The 20,684-nt window shown below is 49.5% G+C and overlaps 1 protein-coding gene across 3 annotated transcripts; it reads right to left on the reverse strand.

Annotated features, from left to right (window-relative positions):
• Positions 1-1,342: 1,342 nt before the first annotated feature.
• On the reverse strand, positions 1,343-17,196 carry LOC130150015 (calumenin). Of its 3 annotated transcripts, none has more exons than XM_056340482.1 (7): positions 17,099-17,196; positions 11,603-11,839; positions 6,807-7,000; positions 3,535-3,701; positions 3,147-3,207; positions 2,214-2,413; positions 1,343-1,895 (listed from the first exon to the last, which is right to left on the reverse strand). In XM_056340482.1, the coding sequence occupies exons 2-7, from the start codon at positions 11,821-11,823 to the stop codon at positions 1,791-1,793; spliced, it is 948 nt and encodes a 315-aa protein (XP_056196457.1). In that variant the 5' UTR covers positions 11,824-11,839; positions 17,099-17,196; the 3' UTR covers positions 1,343-1,790. The 3 variants fall into 3 exon arrangements, with proteins under 3 accessions (XP_056196457.1, XP_056196455.1, XP_056196456.1); XM_056340480.1 differs by having other exon boundaries at positions 17,093-17,195; XM_056340481.1 differs by lacking the exon at positions 6,807-7,000 and adding an exon at positions 7,071-7,264 and having other exon boundaries at positions 17,093-17,195.
• Between the last annotated feature and the right edge of the window lie 3,488 nt (positions 17,197-20,684).

Here is a 20,684-nt window from a genome sequence, read left to right on the forward strand (position 1 = left end):
CCTTATGGGGTGAATGTAAACAGGTTTATTGAGCCACAGAATCCTCCGGCACGGCCGCCAAGCGCCGTTTACACCAGATTGATAAAAATTAAATCTTCCCGAGAGGAGAAATACTGGAGGAATAAACACGGTGGGGCGGGGAGAGGGGGGGAACGCGGGGCGAACCCTGCGCCGGGAACCAAAATTAGTGTCTGAAGTTGTTAACGCCAAGGAGCCACGAGCTCCGAGTCCTTCTGGGTGGAGAAAGCAGAGCGTGCCGAAGCTGCCGAGGGCTTTGGTGTTGGGGGGAAGGAGCTGGGGACGTCGGTGACTCTTCCCCAGTGCTCCCCTTCGGCGCAGTCTGCGAGCGCCAAAGGCGCATTCACTGCACGGGTCTGGCATGGGATTATCCAATTACCCATTGAGTTATATCAAAAGCATTACTTTATGAGAGGTACATGAAATACGAGGAGTATATATACGTTATAGTCCGCGCTTTTAACCCTTGGAGACCGATTTTAGGGAGAAGCCGGGGTGTTTTTCCCACCTCGGTGCGGGTGGCTGGCACCAACCTCTGCCTGATGCCGCCAGAGCAGGATCCACGTTGCTGCGGGTTGGCCGAGCGTGCAGGGACGAGGTGAGCGGGCTGTGAGAGGGAATCGAGAGGTCCCTGGGCGAAGCAGCGAATGCACGGTTAAAAAGACCAAAAAAACTAAAAAAATATAATTATTAGTAATAAATCCAGAAAGAACAATGACATGCTACGGGTGCGACGGGAGCACAGCGAGCATCCCCCCGTGCCCAGCCAGGCGCTGGCCTCGCCATTCCTCCTTCGTGGCATTTTTGGGGTGATAAAAGGCACTTTGAGCGAGGCCCCAGGGCTGCAGAAGCGTGAAAGCAGTTTTGACAGAGAGGGAAACTATATCGGCTCGCGTTGCCATCAGTTTCACTGCACCGGTGTGGCTCTGGTGAATTAACAGGCTCGTTAATTGGGCTGGCGGAGGGAGCACCCGCGCCCGTTTCTGGATAAGGAGCACTGCAGCGCTCGCCTGACCGGGAGGCGACGCGGCAGGAGGACGGGCCAGGCTTTGCTGCCGTTTTAGGGGGTTTTTGCAAGTCCAGCTCTTCCCGGAGAGCCGGGAGAAGCACGGGCAGCTCGCAGGCAAGGGCTGCCTGCAAATCCTGCCAGAGGCGCGGAGCTGAGAGCACAGCTCCCCACGGGACAGATGAACCGTGTTTGGATTTGCAAAGCCCGGTCTAAAACAAGCATGACTCACCTCTGGTTTTATTTTTCCTTTTGGCCCTATTGTTCTCTGGCTTGTTCTAGGGTGGTGGGGGTTTTTTGTTGTTTTTTTTTTTAAAAAAAATTTAATTTTAAAAGAGCAGAGCTGAGCACATACCAACAAATCAAGGGGGAGAGAGTGAGGCAGGGCAAGGGGGGAACCGTTGCCGTTGCTCTACCCTTGTCAGGATACGTGTTTCTTCACTTCATGTGGAACCAAAACAAATACAAAAATAAACCAGAACTCGTTAAGACCATAAAATGTGAAAATGTGAAAATCTGAAAAAAACTCCAACCAAAACAACCCACAAAGTGTTGTAATAAAAGAGTTGGTTTTCAGACCAGCGAGTCCCCATCCCTTTGGGAAGAAGGAAGAGGAGGGGAAAAAAAAAGGACGGGAAGAGATATTTTGTTTTGTTTCACCTCATCGCCTGAAATAACAGTCTCAGTAGCGAAAAATGTTTCTTACGATAATCCCAGAAACTGTAAAAAATAAATTATTTAAGAAACAGCTTTCTCTGTACAGCTCTTAAAATTCATCGTGTCGCACCAAGGCCTCCCCGAAGTCTGTGGCCTGACTCCCCACAAACAAGTCATACTTCTCCACGATCTCCTCTTTGGTCAGCTTGCCGTCCTGCGAGAGAGCAGAGACAGAAATTCCGATTATTTACCCCACGGCAGCTCCGTTCCTCTCCTCCCCAGCTCCAGCAAAGCCCACTTGACCCTCCAAGGGATGAAGTGCGCTGCCCCAGGAGGAGCCAAACCACTGTAGGAAGCGCGCGCTCAGGCAACTCTTAATTAGACAGCTTAATGAAGGCACGTGCCGAGCCGTTTCAAAGGGCGTCTGCATTATCCTTGGGGAAAGGAAATTCTCTGAGCTGTCAAGTCAGAGGCTGTGGGCCCAGCTCCAGCAGGGAATCGGGTAGGGGGAATATTCTCGGCAGGTTCCCACCTTGTTCTGGTCGGATTCGTAGACGAGGTGCCGTGCTTCTGCCTCAGCGTGGTCATAATCCGAAGGGAGGATCCAATCTTTGGTTTCCTCCTTGTCCATCCTGCCATCGCGGTTCTTGTCTCTGAACTCCACAAACTGTTCCCTCTCTGTCTTCACCCACTCGGGCTCATCAGCGTCCCCATCGTGGCTGTACATGTCACCTGGAAGGCACGGCACCCGGCTGCACACCCCCTCTGCCAGATCCCGTGCTGGTGGGACACACGTGCACGCCTCCCCCATCCCACAGGAGCATGGATTGCACCCGGTTAGACCCCAGGATTGGCGTGTGGGCTGCTGCTTCCAAGAGCATAACGACGAGACCCCCCTGTCCTCCTCTCAAGAGCTTGCCCTTTCCATCTTTGAGGACAGCTTTTACGCTTATTTCCCTAAATTCCCACCCAAAATCTGACAGTGCTGCTTCAAATCAGTTTGGAGAAGCAGGCAGCATTTCTCCTGACATACTTTGGAGCCAGACGTGCTTCTCGCCGCCCCTCTCCCCCGCTGAAGCTTGCCATTTCAGATAAGGGGTGTTAAAAAGGGCAGCTGTTAGGTGTCCCACCGCTGCCAAGGGAGGAGGCAGGGCCAGGCAGCCCCCGCCGCGTTCAAGCGCGGACAATCCTGGAATGGGAGCAGATGCTCCCTTGCCTCGGAGGGCCTGGAAGCTGCTTGTCCCACCCTGAGCACCCAGGGCCTGTCACCGGTGAGGGATTTAACCCAGAAATCCCACAGCGAGGACGGAGGAGCAGGGCAGGTCTAAAGTTAGGAAGTTAAGAGAGATAATGAAATTCCAGGAGGAGGAGCAGGGATGAGAAAGCACATGCCAGCAGCTGCTCCTGCCAGACAGGGCAAGGAGGGGACACAAAGGGGACACGGCGTGAGGCACTCGTGTCTCACCTATGTACTCCTCCAAGTCAATGAAGCCGTCCCCATTCTTGTCGATGTCCTCCATGGTTTCCTGCAGGCAGGAGAGGATGGTTAGCTGGGCTCGGAGCAATTCTCCCCCACAGCAACCCCTTCACTGGGACTGATCCAGCCCCAGCAAGCATGAGGGTGCCATCTACACGTTCAAAAAAAACCCCAAAAGCCGGTTTGTGTGCTCCACACAGACAGGCCAATCCTCTCTGCCTCTGGCCATCCCTGACCCACATCTGCTTGATCTGCTCGAGGCCACCCCACTGCAGGACTGCTACTGGTGAACAGCCTGATTTCCAGCCCTCTCCACCTCCTTCTTTGCCATAAACACCACTGTCTCACGCAAGATCACCAGCTGCAGCGGACCCACCTGCACAACTATATCTTTCATGTAATCGTACTCTTCGGGGTGCAGAAAGGCGGTGAACTCTTCCTTGGTGGCAGTCAAGTCTCCATCCTTGTCAGCCATCTTGAAGCGCCGTTCATCTCGCACCATCATTTGCTTATAATTAAACCCGTCGTCGGGGTCCGGGTCATCTGGGCAGAAAAAAAGAGGCAGCGCCCCGGGTCAGCTCGGGCCGGGGGGGAGATGCCCCATGGTCACCACCAACCCAGCCCAACCTCAACCTCTTCAACCCAACCTCAACCTTCCAACACTTCACCACAGCAGCCTGAATTTTAGGTATCTGTGGCCATCGTGCCTCTCCCGCACCGATTCTGCCAGGAGGAAGAGGAGGAGCTGCCAGTGGCCGTGGGATATCACTGTTCCCAGAGAAGATGCCCCCGGGAGTCAGGGATCAGGGGTTTTTTGGCTGGCGCGGGCCCGAAGGCTCAGCCCAAGCTATTTCTGGAGGAGAATGTGTAAGGGGATATTGGTCCCCGCTGCCGGGGCGGCTTCAAAGCCAGCAAAACATCACGCAGTGCCCGCCGCAGTGGGAATATCTGGGCACATATGGCCACTAGATACAGCTATGCCAACAGCTATAGATAAGCTTTGGGATACCAAAGTCAGCTTTGTTTGTCAGCCTATAGAAAAATATCAATAGAGGAGGACGTAGCTGAATCCTTGTGGGGTCAAGTTAAGCAAGAGCCAGGCCTGGTCTAAAAAAAGGCTCCCTCCCTTCTCTGTTTACATCCAGGACAAAAGGCAGGGGATTAAGCAGCTCTATACAAGCCTCAGTGCTAGCCAACCATTAAATATAAGACTGTAAGAAGATTTTATTTTAAGTTACCTCTATAGGGCACAATTAAGACTAAAGTTTACTATTCTATTCCCAAGCTTTCACCTTGAAATGTGGCATACGCCGAAAGCTCAGACAGAGCAAACAAAAGCCTCAGGATCAGTGTTGGCTGGCACAAGCAGAGTGAGTCAGAGTTAAAAAGCAGTGTCTTTTGATACAGGTGATTCTGCCATTCAGGCCAAGTGGCTTTAATGAGCTTTAACCAGGTGGGTAGCAGCAGAGTGCTGAGCAAGTTGACTGTTTAACAAGGGTTAAACACACCCAAAACTGTTTTGCATTTTAGTCCCCGGCTTCAGTGGCACAAGTGAAACTTTATGAGGCAGGTTGAGCGGGGAGAGCTGGGTAATCGCTTGGGAGCTGCAGGCAGCAAAGCCACGAGCGCAACTTTTTAATCTTCCCAATACAAGCAGAACACACACAAGCATGTCTGGTTTCAGAACCCACCCATGGTGACAAGCAAGTCTGATGGAACTGAAGAACAAGAGGAAAATAAAATTATTATTATATAATTTTTAAGGCAGTTATTAGGGGAGTTTCACTTTAAGATTAAGCTCTCTGATATGTATCACTTAATCTTGCTTTCCCTATGGAAATATATTTCGATCCACAGAAACAGCTGGTGCACACCGAGCTACTTTATTACAGTACTGGATGCAACTCAGTGACTAATACAGTACTGAAGTTGGGAAAAAAAACCCAAAGACCAACAAACCCCGCATTTCATTTTGATGACAAAAAGCAAGCATTTTTTAAATACTACGTAGAGCAGCAACAGAGGGTGGTGCCTCGGCTACCACACACCGGGAGAGGGATGTTCTTAACTCAATTAAGGGATCGTCCGGCCTCTTGGCTATGGATCAAGCTCTCCAGAGGCACTTCCAGCCAGAGAGAGAAGGGAGGGGAGAATCTTGTGTAAGGGACGAGAATATTTCAGCAGAATGGAGCTGTGGAAAAGCGATTGCTGCTGAAATAAGGAGCATGGAGCCAATGCATTAGGCAGGCACAGCTCTGCTGGCTAGAGCCCGGCAGCGTGGCTGTGGGAGTGGGGTTGCTGGGATCCTCCCAGCGTTCAGTAAGGACAAAAGCATGTGGGAGCAGCGCTATAAAAGGCTTTATCAGTATCTGCCAAGGGCACTCGGCATCAAGCACCGGTCCCCAGCTTGGGCTGGTGAGCTCTTTATGGCATATCGTCCATCACAGGGGCCAGGCACTCCCCTCTCTTACTAATTAGGCTTGAGGAATGGTTTTCTCATTAAGGTTTTTCCTCAATAAAGGTTTGTGTTTTCTTTTAAAATTTTTCTACAGTTGCAGGTCATAAATCCCACTGCATGGACTCCAAAATTGTGATAAAAGCCTTCCTAGGACCTCTGCTCCCCCTTCACAGCTGAATTTGAACATGCAGATAGGCTAGGCTTTCCGTGGATTTCAGGAATTACATTACTAATGGAAAAGGCAAGCTTAGAAAGATCTGCCCCAGTCCCAAGAGGGTCTGGAAAGCTCAGTAAGAACCAATGGGGTCCTGGGGGGCCGATTTCCCCAGCCACCAGCACAGCAAACTTCAATCTTCAACCTACTCTTTCAATAAAAGAGCCAGAACCAAGAAGTAACAGCCTCCATACGTTCTGCAGAGCATATGACTATCTTTGGAAATATTTAGTAAATTAAACTTTATTTCATGCTTTCAAGCTGTAGCTCATCATACCATATATGTCTGCATTCCAGGAGGCGGGATCAACTGGCAGAGGAACTGGTATTTTTCTAACATCTTAAGCCCAGAAGAGCTTCTTCTTACTTCACTCCTCAGGGTGTTTAAGTCCTTACAGGGCTGCTGACCTGTCTTATGTTCCAAAATGTACAAGCTCTGGGGTCTAAAGCTACTGCCAGGACAACTGGATAAAGTGAGATATGCACACAGGACTTTGCAAAGCGATTAAAAGACTCTTTGCTAACAATCTTCACACATTTAGGAAAGGTGCAGATACCCAGAAAAATGTGGCTTCTACAGCCACAGGTTAGTTGGTGTCTTTCTGCGGGCCCTAAATGCCACCAGTAGCTTGAAATTCAAAAGCTAGAAGGCAAGAAAAACATTACCCCGTGTGCCTTTAATCACATTATTGCTCACAACTGAGTCTGAAGCAAAGTTTCACAATTAAGTGCATCAATAAAGCAGAGTTATAAGCTGCACACTGATTGCAAACTTCACCTTTGGGTTTTTCCCACATCTTTTATTTTTTCTCCTTAGATTACCCTTCACTAATACCATCAGAAGGTAAATTGGGAGGAGACTTCTTTTTTTTTAATCCAAGGGTTTAGGGATGAGTGGAGAGCTCCTGCTCTGCTCCATCACACTTCTGCTTTATTGATTAGAGCCCACCACCAGATCGGACACCTTGCCCCTTACCGAGGTAAGTGCCATATGTCACGTTTCTGTACTCATCCCAGGAGATAAATCCATCTTGATTCATGTCAAACTCCTGCCACTGGCGTTCGACACTGTCATACACGTATTTCTTCTGGGCCTTCTTAATCCAGGCTTTCAGCTCCCCCTCCGTCACAAACCCATCCTTATCCGTGTCTATCTTATCTACAATCATTCTACAAAAACAAAACAGCAAGTTTCAAGTGCCAGCTCCGCAAAGTTTTTATCCCAAGAGTAGAGACCTACCTAAGATGTAGCCGTAGGTGGCATTTTTATATTCCTCCCAAGAAATGAGGCCGTCCTCATTGAGGTCGTGCCCTTTCCACTGCCGCTCTACATCCTCGTATATCCAGCGCTTTTGTGCAAACTTAATCCAGTCTTTCAGCTCTTCCACAGTTACAAACCCGTCTTTGTCTTCATCTATTTTACTTACAATCTTTCTGTAGAAAATGCAGAAAAATCCAGCAAGAGTTAAAGGAAACAAGGCTCTAGTTCTACCAGGCAGAGCATTAGAACCGGTGGTGGGCTACTGCCGGCTGCTGCAGTGATCAAGTCAAGGTGTTCATCACCAGGTCCCAGTAACGCAACCACAGGGACAGGTTGTCCTTAAAACCAACATATGGTTTAGCCACCAAAACACTGGCTTGCTCACTCTTGGGCCATTCAAGTTTTGTGTTCTTCAGGAACACAAATTTGCCCTAAGGGGGAAAGCATTTTTTTGTTAGACCTTGGGAAATACCCAGTTGTGTGTCTTCTTAACTCCCTTGATGGCATGCAAGGAGTTAAGCACTTAGACATACTTACATTAAAAGTGGGAAGACTGGCCCTGGTGAAGGAATACATACACCGAGCTTTGGCTTATTTGCACGCCCAAGCCCAGCAAGGAAGAGAAAACCTTCAGAGGACAGCAATGAGAAACTGATGTCAATATCAGCTCCCACCAGAGAAGGATACCCCCCATTTACCAAGGGAGAAACCAGAGATGCGGGGTTTATAAAGCACAGTGCAAGGCTGCGTGCCTTCTTTATTTTTAGCAGCAGCTGTGAAGAAAAGCGGCCAGGAGGAATGCAGAGATCCATAGGCAGATGCACGTGAGCCTCGGGGAGGGGAAGGCAGCACGGTCAGGGGGAGCTGGGCTGTTTAATCCTCACCGTTCCTCGTGTTTTACTTCTAGGAGTACCCGCAATGTTTGCACGACGCAGGGCAGGCACAGCACACGTTGCCTTTCAAGCTTAGTGCTGGGAAATCTCAGTTTTGTACTCCCCTTGGCAGTGCCAGGCGATTAAAGCCAGGGATGACAGCCCAAAACGCTTTGCTCTGTGAACTGGGATCTTTTCTTTTTTTCCCCTCCTTTTAACAGGAACGTTCAATATGAAACCAGTTATCTTTAAATTCAGTAATTCTTAACTCACGCATGCTAATGTGAGGAATTAAAAAAGACAAGTGTTTTAAGTCATCACAAAGACTACTAATTCCCCAAATATTTGATGCAAAGCAAAACACAGAGTGCAAACCCAGCCTCAACAAACAGATGGGACACCAGAACCACCCTGCACTTAGTTCCCAGGTTTTGTTCTATAATTGCTTTTAAAATGCAAAACCACGATTTCCTCTGTGGCACAAAGGATGTTCCTAAAAATGAAAAGCTGGATAGCTGGGTAAGACTGGTAAAAATATTTGCTTTAGTTCCAGAAGAGTCTTTCAGCTCGATGCCATACTTCACCTGTTGCAGGTGGCAGCTCGCAAACCATGCACCACATACCAGAGGGCTGAGTCATTTTACAGCCACATTTTAATACTCACTATTTCAGGGAAACAATTAAATTTTTTAAATACTGCATTGACATTCGAAAGCAGGACAACGACCCCACCATAAGAGCACATAATGCTCTCCTGTGACAAGGCACTGTGCAGGCTAAAACCTCACGCTTTGTTTGTGAGAGATTAAACTGCAAACACAAGAGTCTAGGATTGGGCTGGCTGGAGGCTCATTTCCCAGGAATGGCAGGGATCATCCTTCCGCAGCTTTATCACAAAGTGGCCTCTGAGGACCAGATCCCATTAGAAATTTCCCCAGCTGCTTCCCCAACCATAAAATCTGGACCATCACAGCCTTATTAAAAAGATTTCTGTGATACCAAACCCCACAGCGTCAGCAAAATGAGGCGGCAGCACAGCAGAGCAGTCAAGTGACAAGATCTGGGCAGCAGCAGATCTTGTACAAAACCACTTTTCATCTGTTCAGCCAAGGAAGAGAAATCGGCCACCAGCCGAGCTGTGAAGCACATGGAGCTCAGGCATTGGCACGGCTCACAGCCATCACAAGAAAAATGGGGGGGGGGGGGGGGGGGGCGCGGGGGAACCACAAAAACCTACAAAAAACACTGGAATGAAGAACTGGAGCCGGCATCAGTAGATAGCCAAGGCAACTTTTCCAGGAAAGGTTTCTAGGTGGGGCAGCAGAAGTTCAGTTTTAATTAGAGAAGTTTCCCTGTTTGATTGCTTTAAAAGAAAGTTAAACTCTGTCCCCACCTGGAGCTCAGGGCAAGCTGGGCACTGCTAGGGACACTTCGGCAGCTCCTAAACCTCTGCCTTCAGCTGGTTTGGTGGCTTAGTGCCGAAACCTGATGCTCACAGGCTGGTTTCCCAGGGCAGAAGCCACAAAAGCTGTAAATTTTAATTAAAAAAAACAACCCATAGTTTGTCACACAATGCCACAGAACCCTGTGTGTGGAGGGGCTGGCAGGGGTACCAGATGTTTTGTGATGGCTGGCAGCTGGAGTTGACAGGCTGCTTTGCTTTCTTACTCGCCCATCCTAGGGAAGTGAGGGGATCCTGTTTGCTCAGCGCTATTTCCAGGAAACTGAGCATTCCCCTAATTCAGCAGCCTTTAAAGAAAAAACAAGGTAGAACATGGTATGTTGTTCTGAAATCATGGTTGCCCCAGAAAACAGGGGGGTGAGAAGAGCCGTACAGAAACAGAGTCATAAAACACAGAGCCAGTGCTCTCTCCCAGAACACAGTCCTTTCAACAGCACAACAGTCATTAAAAAAATAATTTACCAAATTTTGCACTCATAACAAGTTTATCAAACCAATTCAGGCTTGGGAAAGTGTGATGAATTTGCCTCCGACTTAAAAAAAAAAAAAAGCTGGTTTATGTCAAGGGCCAAAGCAGTTTGAAATGGCCTCGTTAAAACATCCGAGTGGAAACTCTTACCCCAGCCCTGCTTCCACTGCCAGCTTTTTCCAGTAGATAACTCAGCAGAACAATGAAATTAAAATGCAGAGCCATGACAAAGCCTACGGGTCAGGAAAACAGTGCAGGGGAGGAGGATCGCCAGTGTACTTCTGCTCTCTGCAGAAGCAGAGCAAAGCTGCACGTTCTCCTTTGCATTCACTCCTGTTTTGAGTGGAAACGGAGAGATTCTCTCCAAACTATTTCCCTCACAAAAAGCCACACGGCTCATCCAATTTTGCAGCCTGCAGACTGACAAGGGCCACAATGGATCTAGTGGTCCAAAGAGGTTTTTTTTTCTAGTTTAAAGAGCCCGGATGGTCCATATGGGTGCTAAAGTACGTGTGACAGCCTGGCAACACCCTGCCCCACAAACCCAACTGTATCTATCTCGTTTACTTCACTCTGGGCAGCACTTCCCTGAGCACCTAGATGTGGTTAAGCTTTCTCTTCTCATCAAGGAGCCCTATTCCTCCCTACCAAAAAAACCCAATTTTCATCATGGTCTGCAGCAAGCGCTGCTCCACCAACTGTAGTGCAAGGTGAAGACATTCAGCTCTTACACCGAGGGCTACGCCGGTGAGCAAAGCCCATCCAGGCGCTGAGATATTGCTCTGGGGCAGGAGGCAGAAAGCCTGCTGTCTTCAAAACCAGAAGAAAAAAAATCCCAAAGCTGAAGAGTTAATAGGCAACTTGGACCATCACAAGTCAGCCCTTCAGCCTGACCCCTTGAGAACTGTCCCAGCAGCAAAGCTGAGCTCACCAGGGAGGTGCCAGGCAGAAGCGCAGCCCACAAGCCTCTGAAAACGTCTCGTCTGGGCTGAGCCTCCGAAGTTTTAAGCCTTTCTAAGCCCAATATGAACAACTGTGCCGGCAGCTGCTGCCACATGCACAAAGGCACATGCTATAGTGCCAAGGAATGGAGATTGCCAGGGCCAGCACGGACCGTCCCTAATAAACACCCTGTTCTGATGTCTGCAGGTGGCAGAGAAGGCAAAGCAACAAAGCAGAAATTAAATTTGCAAGAGTTGCTCTGTTTTCGCTAACTTGGGACTCGGCACAGCAACCAGCTGCTTCTCAACTAGGAAAAAATAACATGGCGGGAAAATGCAGCTAATCCTATGGGCCTTCGGACTCCAGCCCTAACTGGTGACTGGCGAGCTCGTTTAGCACTGTTTGAGTACAGCAAAGCAAAAGATATCTATTTTCATTCATACTTTGTAGTTTTGGGGAGTATTTAGTGCTTAGAAGCAAGTGTGCATGACTGGAATAATTCAAGGTGACCTTGCAGGCTGAGACCATCTCCAGTGATGGGAACTGCACATGTGCTGTGTAACTTTGTCACCGTCACTTGTGCTGGTCACTAAATTTCAGCTACTGCTGCCTTAAAAATGACATTTAAAAAGCTCTAGCTGAGACTAGCTCTGCCATCTGAGGTGCAAGAGAACGGTACATGAATGCTGGGGTGAGTTTTATGGACAGCACCACATGGATTTGTTCTCTCTCTCAATTTGATTTTTATTTGAGCTCTTTTCCTTACCCGAGTCTCTCCTTGCTCTCCTCTGGTGTGAGCTGATCGAAGGTTTTGGCCTCATCTGCGCCAAGGAAAGCATCGTGGTCATAATCGAAGTTCTGCGCGTCATCATGGACCTTGTCGCTGAGCTGCGGGTCATGGTGAACACGGTCCTTCTTCTCGGTGGGTTTGCTTGAGATGCAGAGCATGGAGAGAGACAGGCACAGCAGGAGCTGAGGGATGGTCATGGTGGTTTGGAAGCACCTACGTGACAGCAAGAGAACGGGAATTGGAGCTCACCCTGCAACAGGGGCACTGGAGCAGCATGCTGCCAGTTCCAGTGTCACAAACCAGAACTCTGACACCAAAACAGGAGAGCTGATAAATTAATATAAACTACTGGGGCAAAATCATGAGTGAATGCAGACTATCAGGGCAAAACGATCCTTGAATCCCATGGTGCCTGCAGAAACCCTGTTAACACAGGGAGCAGCTCCGTGTTTCCAAAGCCGTGCGGTGAGCCCCAGCCGAGCCCCTCCATACGGCAGAGAGCAACAACTGCGCTTGCTGGAAGCAGAGCCTGCTCGGTGAGGAATGTGAAGGATGCATTGCAAATGCGCCCAGTGGATCGCCTGCGAGGCCCCTGCCAAGCTGGTCGCCAGCCATGCCGACTGCCCTCTGCTCTCACATCCTCCTGCCCAATTCCCCAATTCCCTCCCACAAAAAAACTCCTTCCCAGTGAGGTACCTTGTCTACCCAACAGCTTCAGACACTCCTCCAGGATCTCCCATACCCTGATGCGGACGGAAGCCTTGCCAACACATATTTCACTGTTAATTCAAGTCCCACCAGGCTTGTTACACCCATCTGGAACCCGATTCCAATTGCCAAGCGGGTGACAGATGCACATGATGACAGAGACGCTCAGGATGTGGCGATTTATCACCCAGATTGTCTGTCCAGTGCACACACAGACATGTCACAGCATTGGGACAGTCGCAGCTCACCTCTGAGTAGAAAACACCAGATAAAAGCACAAGAGCCGTACTCTGCAATCAAAAAAGGCTCTCAGAAGTTTTCCCCATCCTGATCTCTTTAATCTAAATTTAAATCAACTAGCTAATACACGTATTCTTCAGCATACCACCCCACTTCTCCAGCAGTAGGATCAAGCTGCCTTACTCTCCCTATGCAGGCAGAACTCCACCAGCACGGTCCTGCCCCAAAAATTTTATAAAATAAAGTTCTCCTCTGTAGAAACCAGAAGTTAAAGAACCCATGGAACTAAAATTACTTGCAGAGGTTAGAAAGGAATAACAGAAAGGGACCCATTCTATCTATTTTTTTTAAGACTATGTATGCAGCAGGGCAATGAATCCACTAAACCACCCCCTGTAATGCCTGAAGGATTCATCTGTACAATGTTTGGACCACATGAATCCCTTTGGTGATGGGAGCAGGCCACTTGCCCCACAAAATAAAAAGTTCTCAGACAGACTGAGAGTTGTTTGATCTTTAACATCACCATAACCGTGCTTAAAGCCATATTCACACTCAGAGGACACAAAAAGAGACAAAAACGGGTCACACTCATCATATAAATAGTCAAGCCTGTTGTCAGAGAAGCTCATCCTTGCAGCTGGCAAGGAATTGCTTGTCCGAGAGCTGCACGCCCTGCAACAACAGCACTGCCATCAGGGTATGAACCCACAAGGAAGATGAAGGACCCAAGGAAGACCAGCGTGAGGTGAGACATTGACAGCGTGACAGCAACTGGGTGTTACCTGCAGAATGGGGTGTCAGGGAAAAAAAAATAAAAAATATATCAATTTAAAAGAACCTGAACCAGGTCAGGTACTGACAATGCACCCAGCTGCTTTGCCCTAAAGGTCATCGTTCTGCTGGCTGAGTCGGAGCGGGTTTGGCTGCTCCAATCTATTGATCTGTCCCCAGCAGAGGCACAAGGGAATGCCTCCCACCGTGGAGCTTGCCAGCAGCTACTGCAGGCTAGCAGCTCAGGGGCTCAGCATTGCCACAGACCCGAGGGGCAAGAGGGAGCAGGACGCAGCTCGGTGTTCAGAGAAACCCTGCCTGGCATCGAGTGATGTTCCTGCTCCTTCCTTGTCCCTAGGAAGCAAAGCCTTGCACACAGCAATGGCAAAGCCGTCCTTCCTGTCCCAGGAGCAGGCAGGCCAACCTCAGGGCTGAGGCAAGGTAGCAGCAGCCAGTGAGCAAAGAGAGAAGTCAGACCCCAAAGAAGTGAAAGCATTGCCAGTTTTCCTGTCAAGAAAGCTGGAAACCACTCTCTGCTGGGCAGCAGGGGAAGAAAGAAGAGTCCCACTGCCATGACTGTACCTGCCAACGTGTGGCTCTCGAAGGGAGAATGAATGATCTGCAGCGGGAAGGGATGAGGGATTTGGGCTGTGGATTCTGGTCTTGTACATGGGAAATGCATAATGATGCCTTGGGCTTTCAGCCATTAATTAGTCCAAATAAAAGGGAAGCTTGGGCATAGTTCAGCTGAAGGAAAAAGACATGTGCATGCTAGAGCATTGGAATGGATGGAAAAGCTGGAAGAACAGAAGCTTTCCTCAACTCACAAATAATTTTTGCAACACAAGCCATTGGTGTAAACCCATGCTACCGTGTTATACCAGACATTCGGAGGATCAGGGTTTTGATCCCATCCTAGAGGCAGGATCCCACAGACCTCAGCCCCTGCATCTCATGGAAAGAATATCAAGATAACACCACCACAAAAATATCTGAGTTTAGAATAAAATAGACATCACAGAAAGCAGTAACACTTCTCACCGAGCTGCAGAGGGCCAACAGCTTGCCCCATGAATGCAGACCCTCACACTGCTCCTGCTGACAGCATACCACGCTGGAGCACGAGGCAAGGATGCAGAGATGGATGGCACCGCGCTGCCAGCCCCATGATGATCCTGAGGCATTGCACAGTGCCTGTGGGCTACCGCACAGGATGAGGAGATGATGAGGAAGGTGGGAGTGGAAGTAGTTCTGCAGTAGCCCTGCCAGGAGAGCAGCATCCATCCTTTCAGCCAGCACAGAGGTGGCTTTTCTCCTCCTAATCGTTCTCCAGCACATCACAGACAACACCTCCTCATTACACTTTATTAGTTTTAAATGCACTAATACTCCCTTGTGGCTTTTATGACATGAAGGATACCTAGAACCACCCCCAGGGATTTTCCCAGGGCTGGGTGACTTCCTCCCTTCCCCACCTCCTTGCATCTCGCCTCTCCAGATCACCACAGAAAGATTTAATCACAGCTCCTACCAGTCTGCAACCACATGGAATGAGCCTTGTAGTCAACATCAGCTGAGGGAAGAAAAGCTGCATCCTCCTGGGGACAGGAAGACCAGAAAGCAAATGAGATTAAAAGCAACACCCGCCCAGCCAGTTATGATCCAAGCTCGATCCCAGTGAAAAATCCTCGAACCCTGGCTACCTCTGATGCAATCCAGTGCTGCCATGACCTCAGGAGGAGGAGGAGAAGAATACCCCAAGCATTATTTAAGAGGAACTCTGTATATATACTTTTACACAGAGTACCAGACTCTTGCACAGCTGGAGCACATCCCAGCACCAAGGACCTGCCCAAAACGGACCAGCCTCTTGCTAATCCTGGGAGCAATCTGGACTAAAGCACAGGGTGACCTGGAATCAGTGTAAATACCATGATTTTATCTACAATGTCCACAGAGCGAGGCCATGAGCCATTTGGAGGTGATTTTAAAGGACAATCTGACCTCAAACACATATCTTAGCATCAGGCCAGGTGCCAGGGAAGCAATGAACCTTACTCTACAAGTAAAGATGCTGCTCTAGTGCTTGGTGAGACAAAAAACCCCCACCCATACCCCAACCATTATTCATAAATAATTCACATCAGTAACAACTTCTGCTGACCAACAGCTGCTCTACCAATAGTACTGACCCCCAAATTTTCCTCAGAGCTCACAGTTCTGTGAAAAACAATGCTTCGAGCTTGATTACACACACCCTTCTTCTCTCCCCAGCTACTTAAGCAAACCACAAACCGCTACGGGAAGGGATGCTGGCAACAGTTCTCTGTTCTCCTAAATAAAAGGGTCTCAGTGGTGAACCACAGGGAAATCAGAAGCAGCAATTAGCGGTGGGGAGTTGGGAGATATTCCCTCAGAACAGGGTCTCCTGGAACCTTGGCTAGAGGAGGAAGTCAAGACTCTGGTTGGTTTTGCAGCGGTATTGATGGAAGAACTTTGGATTCTGTGCTGGGCTTAGTTTTTACAGCAATATTCAAAGCAGACTGACAGCTTGAAACCCCTTTGGAAGCACATTTCCCACCTTGGAGTCCAGCTAGGCTCACAGAAAAAAACCCACAACAGAATTAGATCAAAGTTGGAAATTAAGTCTCTATTTTGGCTTTTCAGGGGATTCATCCCATCCCCCGGTGGCCTTGGGCTGACAGGCAAACCTGGTCCTTACCCACAGGTGGAAGACCAGGAGGTCACCTACGCACACTGCTGACAGAGCTCCATGTTACAACAAGGGTGACTGTGACAAACAGCAGCCCAGTACAAGACACCACGAAGTCAAAAGGCAAGTGGACACAACTGTGTTGATAACAAAGGATTATGTTGAATATCTGAGTTGGTTTGGGTTCATTAGCATATCCCTTCCAATAAGCAATTGCCAATGTTTGCCCTGCTGCGTAATTAACAGCAGTGATTGAGGAATTGCCACTCTGCTCCCCAAGGCCTGCATGATTTTATCAGGAGCTAAATAACGGGTGAGAAAGAAGCAATTTATGCCCAAAACAGTCACTCATCCACACAAGAAAAGCCTGAAAGCTTGGAGCTCTGCTAACAATGAATTAAGAGGCAAATGGACTTGGACGACACTTCCTCACACTGTGGGTCCCCTTGCAGCTCAGCACCAGCAACGCTGCAGCCAGTCATCCCAGTGCAGGATGCAGCCCTGGCTGGGGGTACTGACGGAGGAACGGGCAGCAGGAACCTGGTACCGGACCCTGGCTGAGGCCCTCGGGGGTGCGGTATGAGAATGGAGGCTCCTTCTCCCTGGGATCTGGCAGCCGCCCGTTTCCCAGTGATGCTGCAGGGAGACCCAGACTGCACGGGGAGGCGCCAGCAAGGGGCTTCCCCCAGCCCCCACCCCGCAGGGGCACCAGGGCCGTTACACAGGGCGGTACCAGGGCCACGACGGCGTCGACGGGCATCTTCAGTCCTCGCCGCCAAGGCAGCCCCACGCGAACGGGACCGGCCTGGGGGACACACAGCAACACTGCTGCACCCCCGCCGTGGATTCCCATGGCGACCAGGCCCGAGGCTGCCGAGGCCCAGCCCAGCCGGTGCCACGTTACCGCTCCCCCGTGACGGGCCGTCAGAGCGAGACGGACGCTGCTCCCTCCCAAGAACCGCCCCCACCAGCGGCCGGGCTAAGGCGCGCCCCCCCAGCACTGCCGGGCCGGGCCAGGCCCCGTCCCTCACCGTTACCGGGAGCCGCCGCCGCCGCCCGCTCTCCTCAGCCTCTCTGCCGACCGGAAGTAGGCGCCGCGCCACGCCGCACGGCCCCCCGCGCTCGCTCTGTGTCGGCCAATCAGAGCGTCGCTCCACCTCCCCGACTCTACGTAAGGTACTCTGACTGGTCTATACCGCCGTCTGTCCGACTGTTCTCCCGCCCCCACGCTGCCTCCCGCCCACCTCCCCGCCCCTTCGCTCCCGCCCCCTCCGCCCGCCGCAGCCCCGCCTCCCTCCGCAGGGGACGCAGACGTCGATTGGCTGGAAAGCGCCACGTCCTCACGCGCGCGCCGGCCGGCGGCCCCGCCCACCTGGGCACCTCCTCCCTCCGCCCCGTTCCTCACTGCGCGTGCGCGCCGGGGGCGGTGGGGGGGGCGGTCACGTGCGCGGGGGCGGGGGCTGGGGCAGGGGCAGGGGCTGGAAAGGGCGGGAAAAGGGTTAGGCGGTGGTGGGGGTTGTGGGGCTATGTAGCCTTTCCTCAGTCTTTCTGGCAGCCAGGGCTCGGCTGCTGGGGCACTGTGGGATCGGTCCCTTCTTCAGCAGTGGGGTCCTTGTGGTCTTTCTTCAGTGGTGAGGACGTTGTGGTCGTAGAGTGGTATCTCCTCGTGAAATGCCTCTTGAGTGAGGAGAGCCCTCCCCTCAGGGCAGCATCTGCCTGCTGTGCAGGGCTCTGCTAGTGGCAGTTCTGTCTGAGGAGGCACGCAGATCTCCACATATGGAATTATTTAGTCAGGGTATGCTTGACATTGCTGCAGGTGGTTTCTGAGAGCTGATGTGTTTGGTTCACATGTATCTAAACCATAGTATCATCTAGGTTGGAAAAGGCCCTTAAAAACCTTCCTAAACGTCAGCAGAACGGGAATACTAAAACCAAAGCTCAGGACTAATGGCTTACCTTGGACCTCTCCTCACAAATCCCTGATATGAGGTAGTTTTATTGGTGAGGAGCAGTGTTTGGTTTGATGCCATGCTTAGAATCATAGAACGGTTTAGGTTGGAAGAGACCTTTGAGATCAAGTCCAACCGTTAACCCAGCACTACCAAGTCCACCACTAAACCACATCCCTAAGCACCACGTTTACACGCCTTTTAAATACCTCCTGGGACAGTGACTCAACCCTTTCCCTGAGTAGCCTGTACCAGTGCTTAACAACCCTTTTGAAACCTATTATTTTTCCTAATATCCACTCTAAACTTCCCCTGGCACAACTTGAGGCCATTTCCTCTCATCCTGTCGCCTGTTACTTAGAAGAGTCTGACCCCCACCTTGCTGCAACCTCCTTTCAGGTAAATTGTAGGGAGTGAGAAGGTCCTCCCTCAGCCTCCTATTCTCCAGGTGGAACACCCTCAGTACCCTCAGCCGCTCTTTGTAAAACTTGTGCTCTAGACCCTTCACCAGCTTTGTTGCCCTTTGTTGGATATGCTCCAGCACCTCAGTGTCTCTCATAGTAAGGGTCCCTGCTGCGCTGTCAGACGTGGCCTGAGCAAGCATGTCATGACCACATCAATCCAAAAATAACTCGGAGGAGCACAGGGATCCTATGCTGGTAAGTTGACAGCAAGCTTTATAAATATATTTCAATTTGGGCTTAAAATGCTGCATGGCATTTTAATTACTTACATTTAAAATTACTGCTTTGTAGCAAGATGTGATCCCATCGGGAGAGAATGTCTTGTACTACCAAAATCCCATTTTACTAGATCACCCTGAAGCAGCATCACATTGCTATTTAATTTCATACTGCATCAGCGTACCATGACGCATCAGACTGTCGATATATTGCTGCCAAATAGCAGCGTGGCTGAGGTCAAGCCTTAATCACGTTGGATACAATTCGTCTGATGAGATGTGCATGTCCACATCTGTGCTGGCTGTCTAGACTCCCCTTATAGTCACTGGAAAGAAATAGGCACTTCCAGGGCATGATTCATCTCATCCTAAAGTAAATGCCTAAATTAGGTCACATGAATTGTACCCTGAGAGTGCATTTCTCTCCAGTCTCTGAAGGAAGCTGAGCTGTGCCATCCATGACAGATGTTCACACCAGATATTTACAGTACACTGAGATAATTCCCACCCTCTGTGTCATGGTAAACAATTTTAAAAGCTGCTTCAGCCAGCTGACATTTTAGAACTCGTCCCAACTCTTAAGTCATTAACTGAAAAAAATTACGCGAAAGTTCCTTGAAAAACTAACGCTTCATCTTTCTATTCTTGTCTCTGTAGGTGCTCATATCAGAAGATCTCGAGAAAATAATTGCATGTGTAAGGCTACATCCCTGTTTCAAATGCAGCTCCACAGTGGCGATAAAGTGTCTGTGGTATAACTGGCCAAATGTCAGAAGATTGTGAACAGATTTTAAAATCAGGAGATTATTATTTTTTTTAATAAATGATGGCTTGTGGGGGGTTGTCTTCATGTTTTTTAAACTTTAATGTTTGTGTTTTCAAGGTTTTCTTTACACCCAAGACGACCAGAAACTTACTTTTTTTTTTTTCGTTACAAAGAATTATGGAATCATAGAATATCTCAAGTTGGAAGGGACCTATAAGGATCATCAAGTCCACATTCTTATAAAGCATGATTTAAGGGCTCAAAGGACGGCTGGAAGCATCCCCATTTCCACAGCCTGGCTTCTACCAGGTCCTGCCTTCAACAACTGCACAGCTCCCTGGAGTGAAGGCTGAGGAGGGGATTACCCCCGGCACCAGGACCTGCCTTCCATCCCGAATGGGTTGATAATTCGTCCCAGGCACAGAAGGATCTGGATGTCAGGGGATCCTGTGAGTGGATCTGCAGGACACAATGTGATATAGGCAGAGGGCCTGGAGAATGACAGAATGAGGGAGGTGTTGCTGACTGGCTTACCAAACCAGGGGTCCAGTGGTGGACGCTCCTGCTCAAGCTGAACAGAGTCGGGCTAGTGACTCAGTTCAGCTTCTGGCCTGGATTTCTGACTATGTTTAAATATCCAGCAAAGGCCACAATACGGAGGACTGAGTAGTAATCTGAGGCTCTTCTTCCTGAGTTATCAGCGACTCATCAGGATAAGGTTAGCAGTGTGTCCTTCACTTTCTGCCTGGAAAGTTTTACTTGATTAAAATACCTCCGTGCTTATGGCCTCCTAAATCTAACTCAGCACTAAATCCTGACTGAGATGATCAGGCCTGCAAGCTTTAAAGTCTCCAAGAATGACAAGAGCTGCAGTCAGTCAGCCTTCCTCATGGCAGCATTCCTCACGGGTGATTCTCCTCTTCCTCAGCAGCCTGGTCCAGTGGTATGATCATCCTTATGAAATCAAATTATGTGTCTAAAATCCCATTTGATCTATGCAGCTTTTTATTCTGCAGCCATCATTTCTTATTGTGATTCTGATATTCTCTGCTGCTTTTAAGATCATTGTATTCCCTTACATTTTCTTGCAGAAATGCTCATACGCAGAAACTAAATCATATCTCCTTTTGGTGAGCTAAAGAAACCTTGAGCTCTAAGTACCTTATAAAAGACCTTTTCTCCAACTACCAGACCATTTTCAGTTTTTTTTTGTGGTTTTTTTTTTT

Source organism: Falco biarmicus, chromosome 5 (assembly GCF_023638135.1).
Source record: "Falco biarmicus isolate bFalBia1 chromosome 5, bFalBia1.pri, whole genome shotgun sequence".
Taxonomy (NCBI): Eukaryota; Metazoa; Chordata; class Aves; order Falconiformes; family Falconidae; genus Falco; species Falco biarmicus.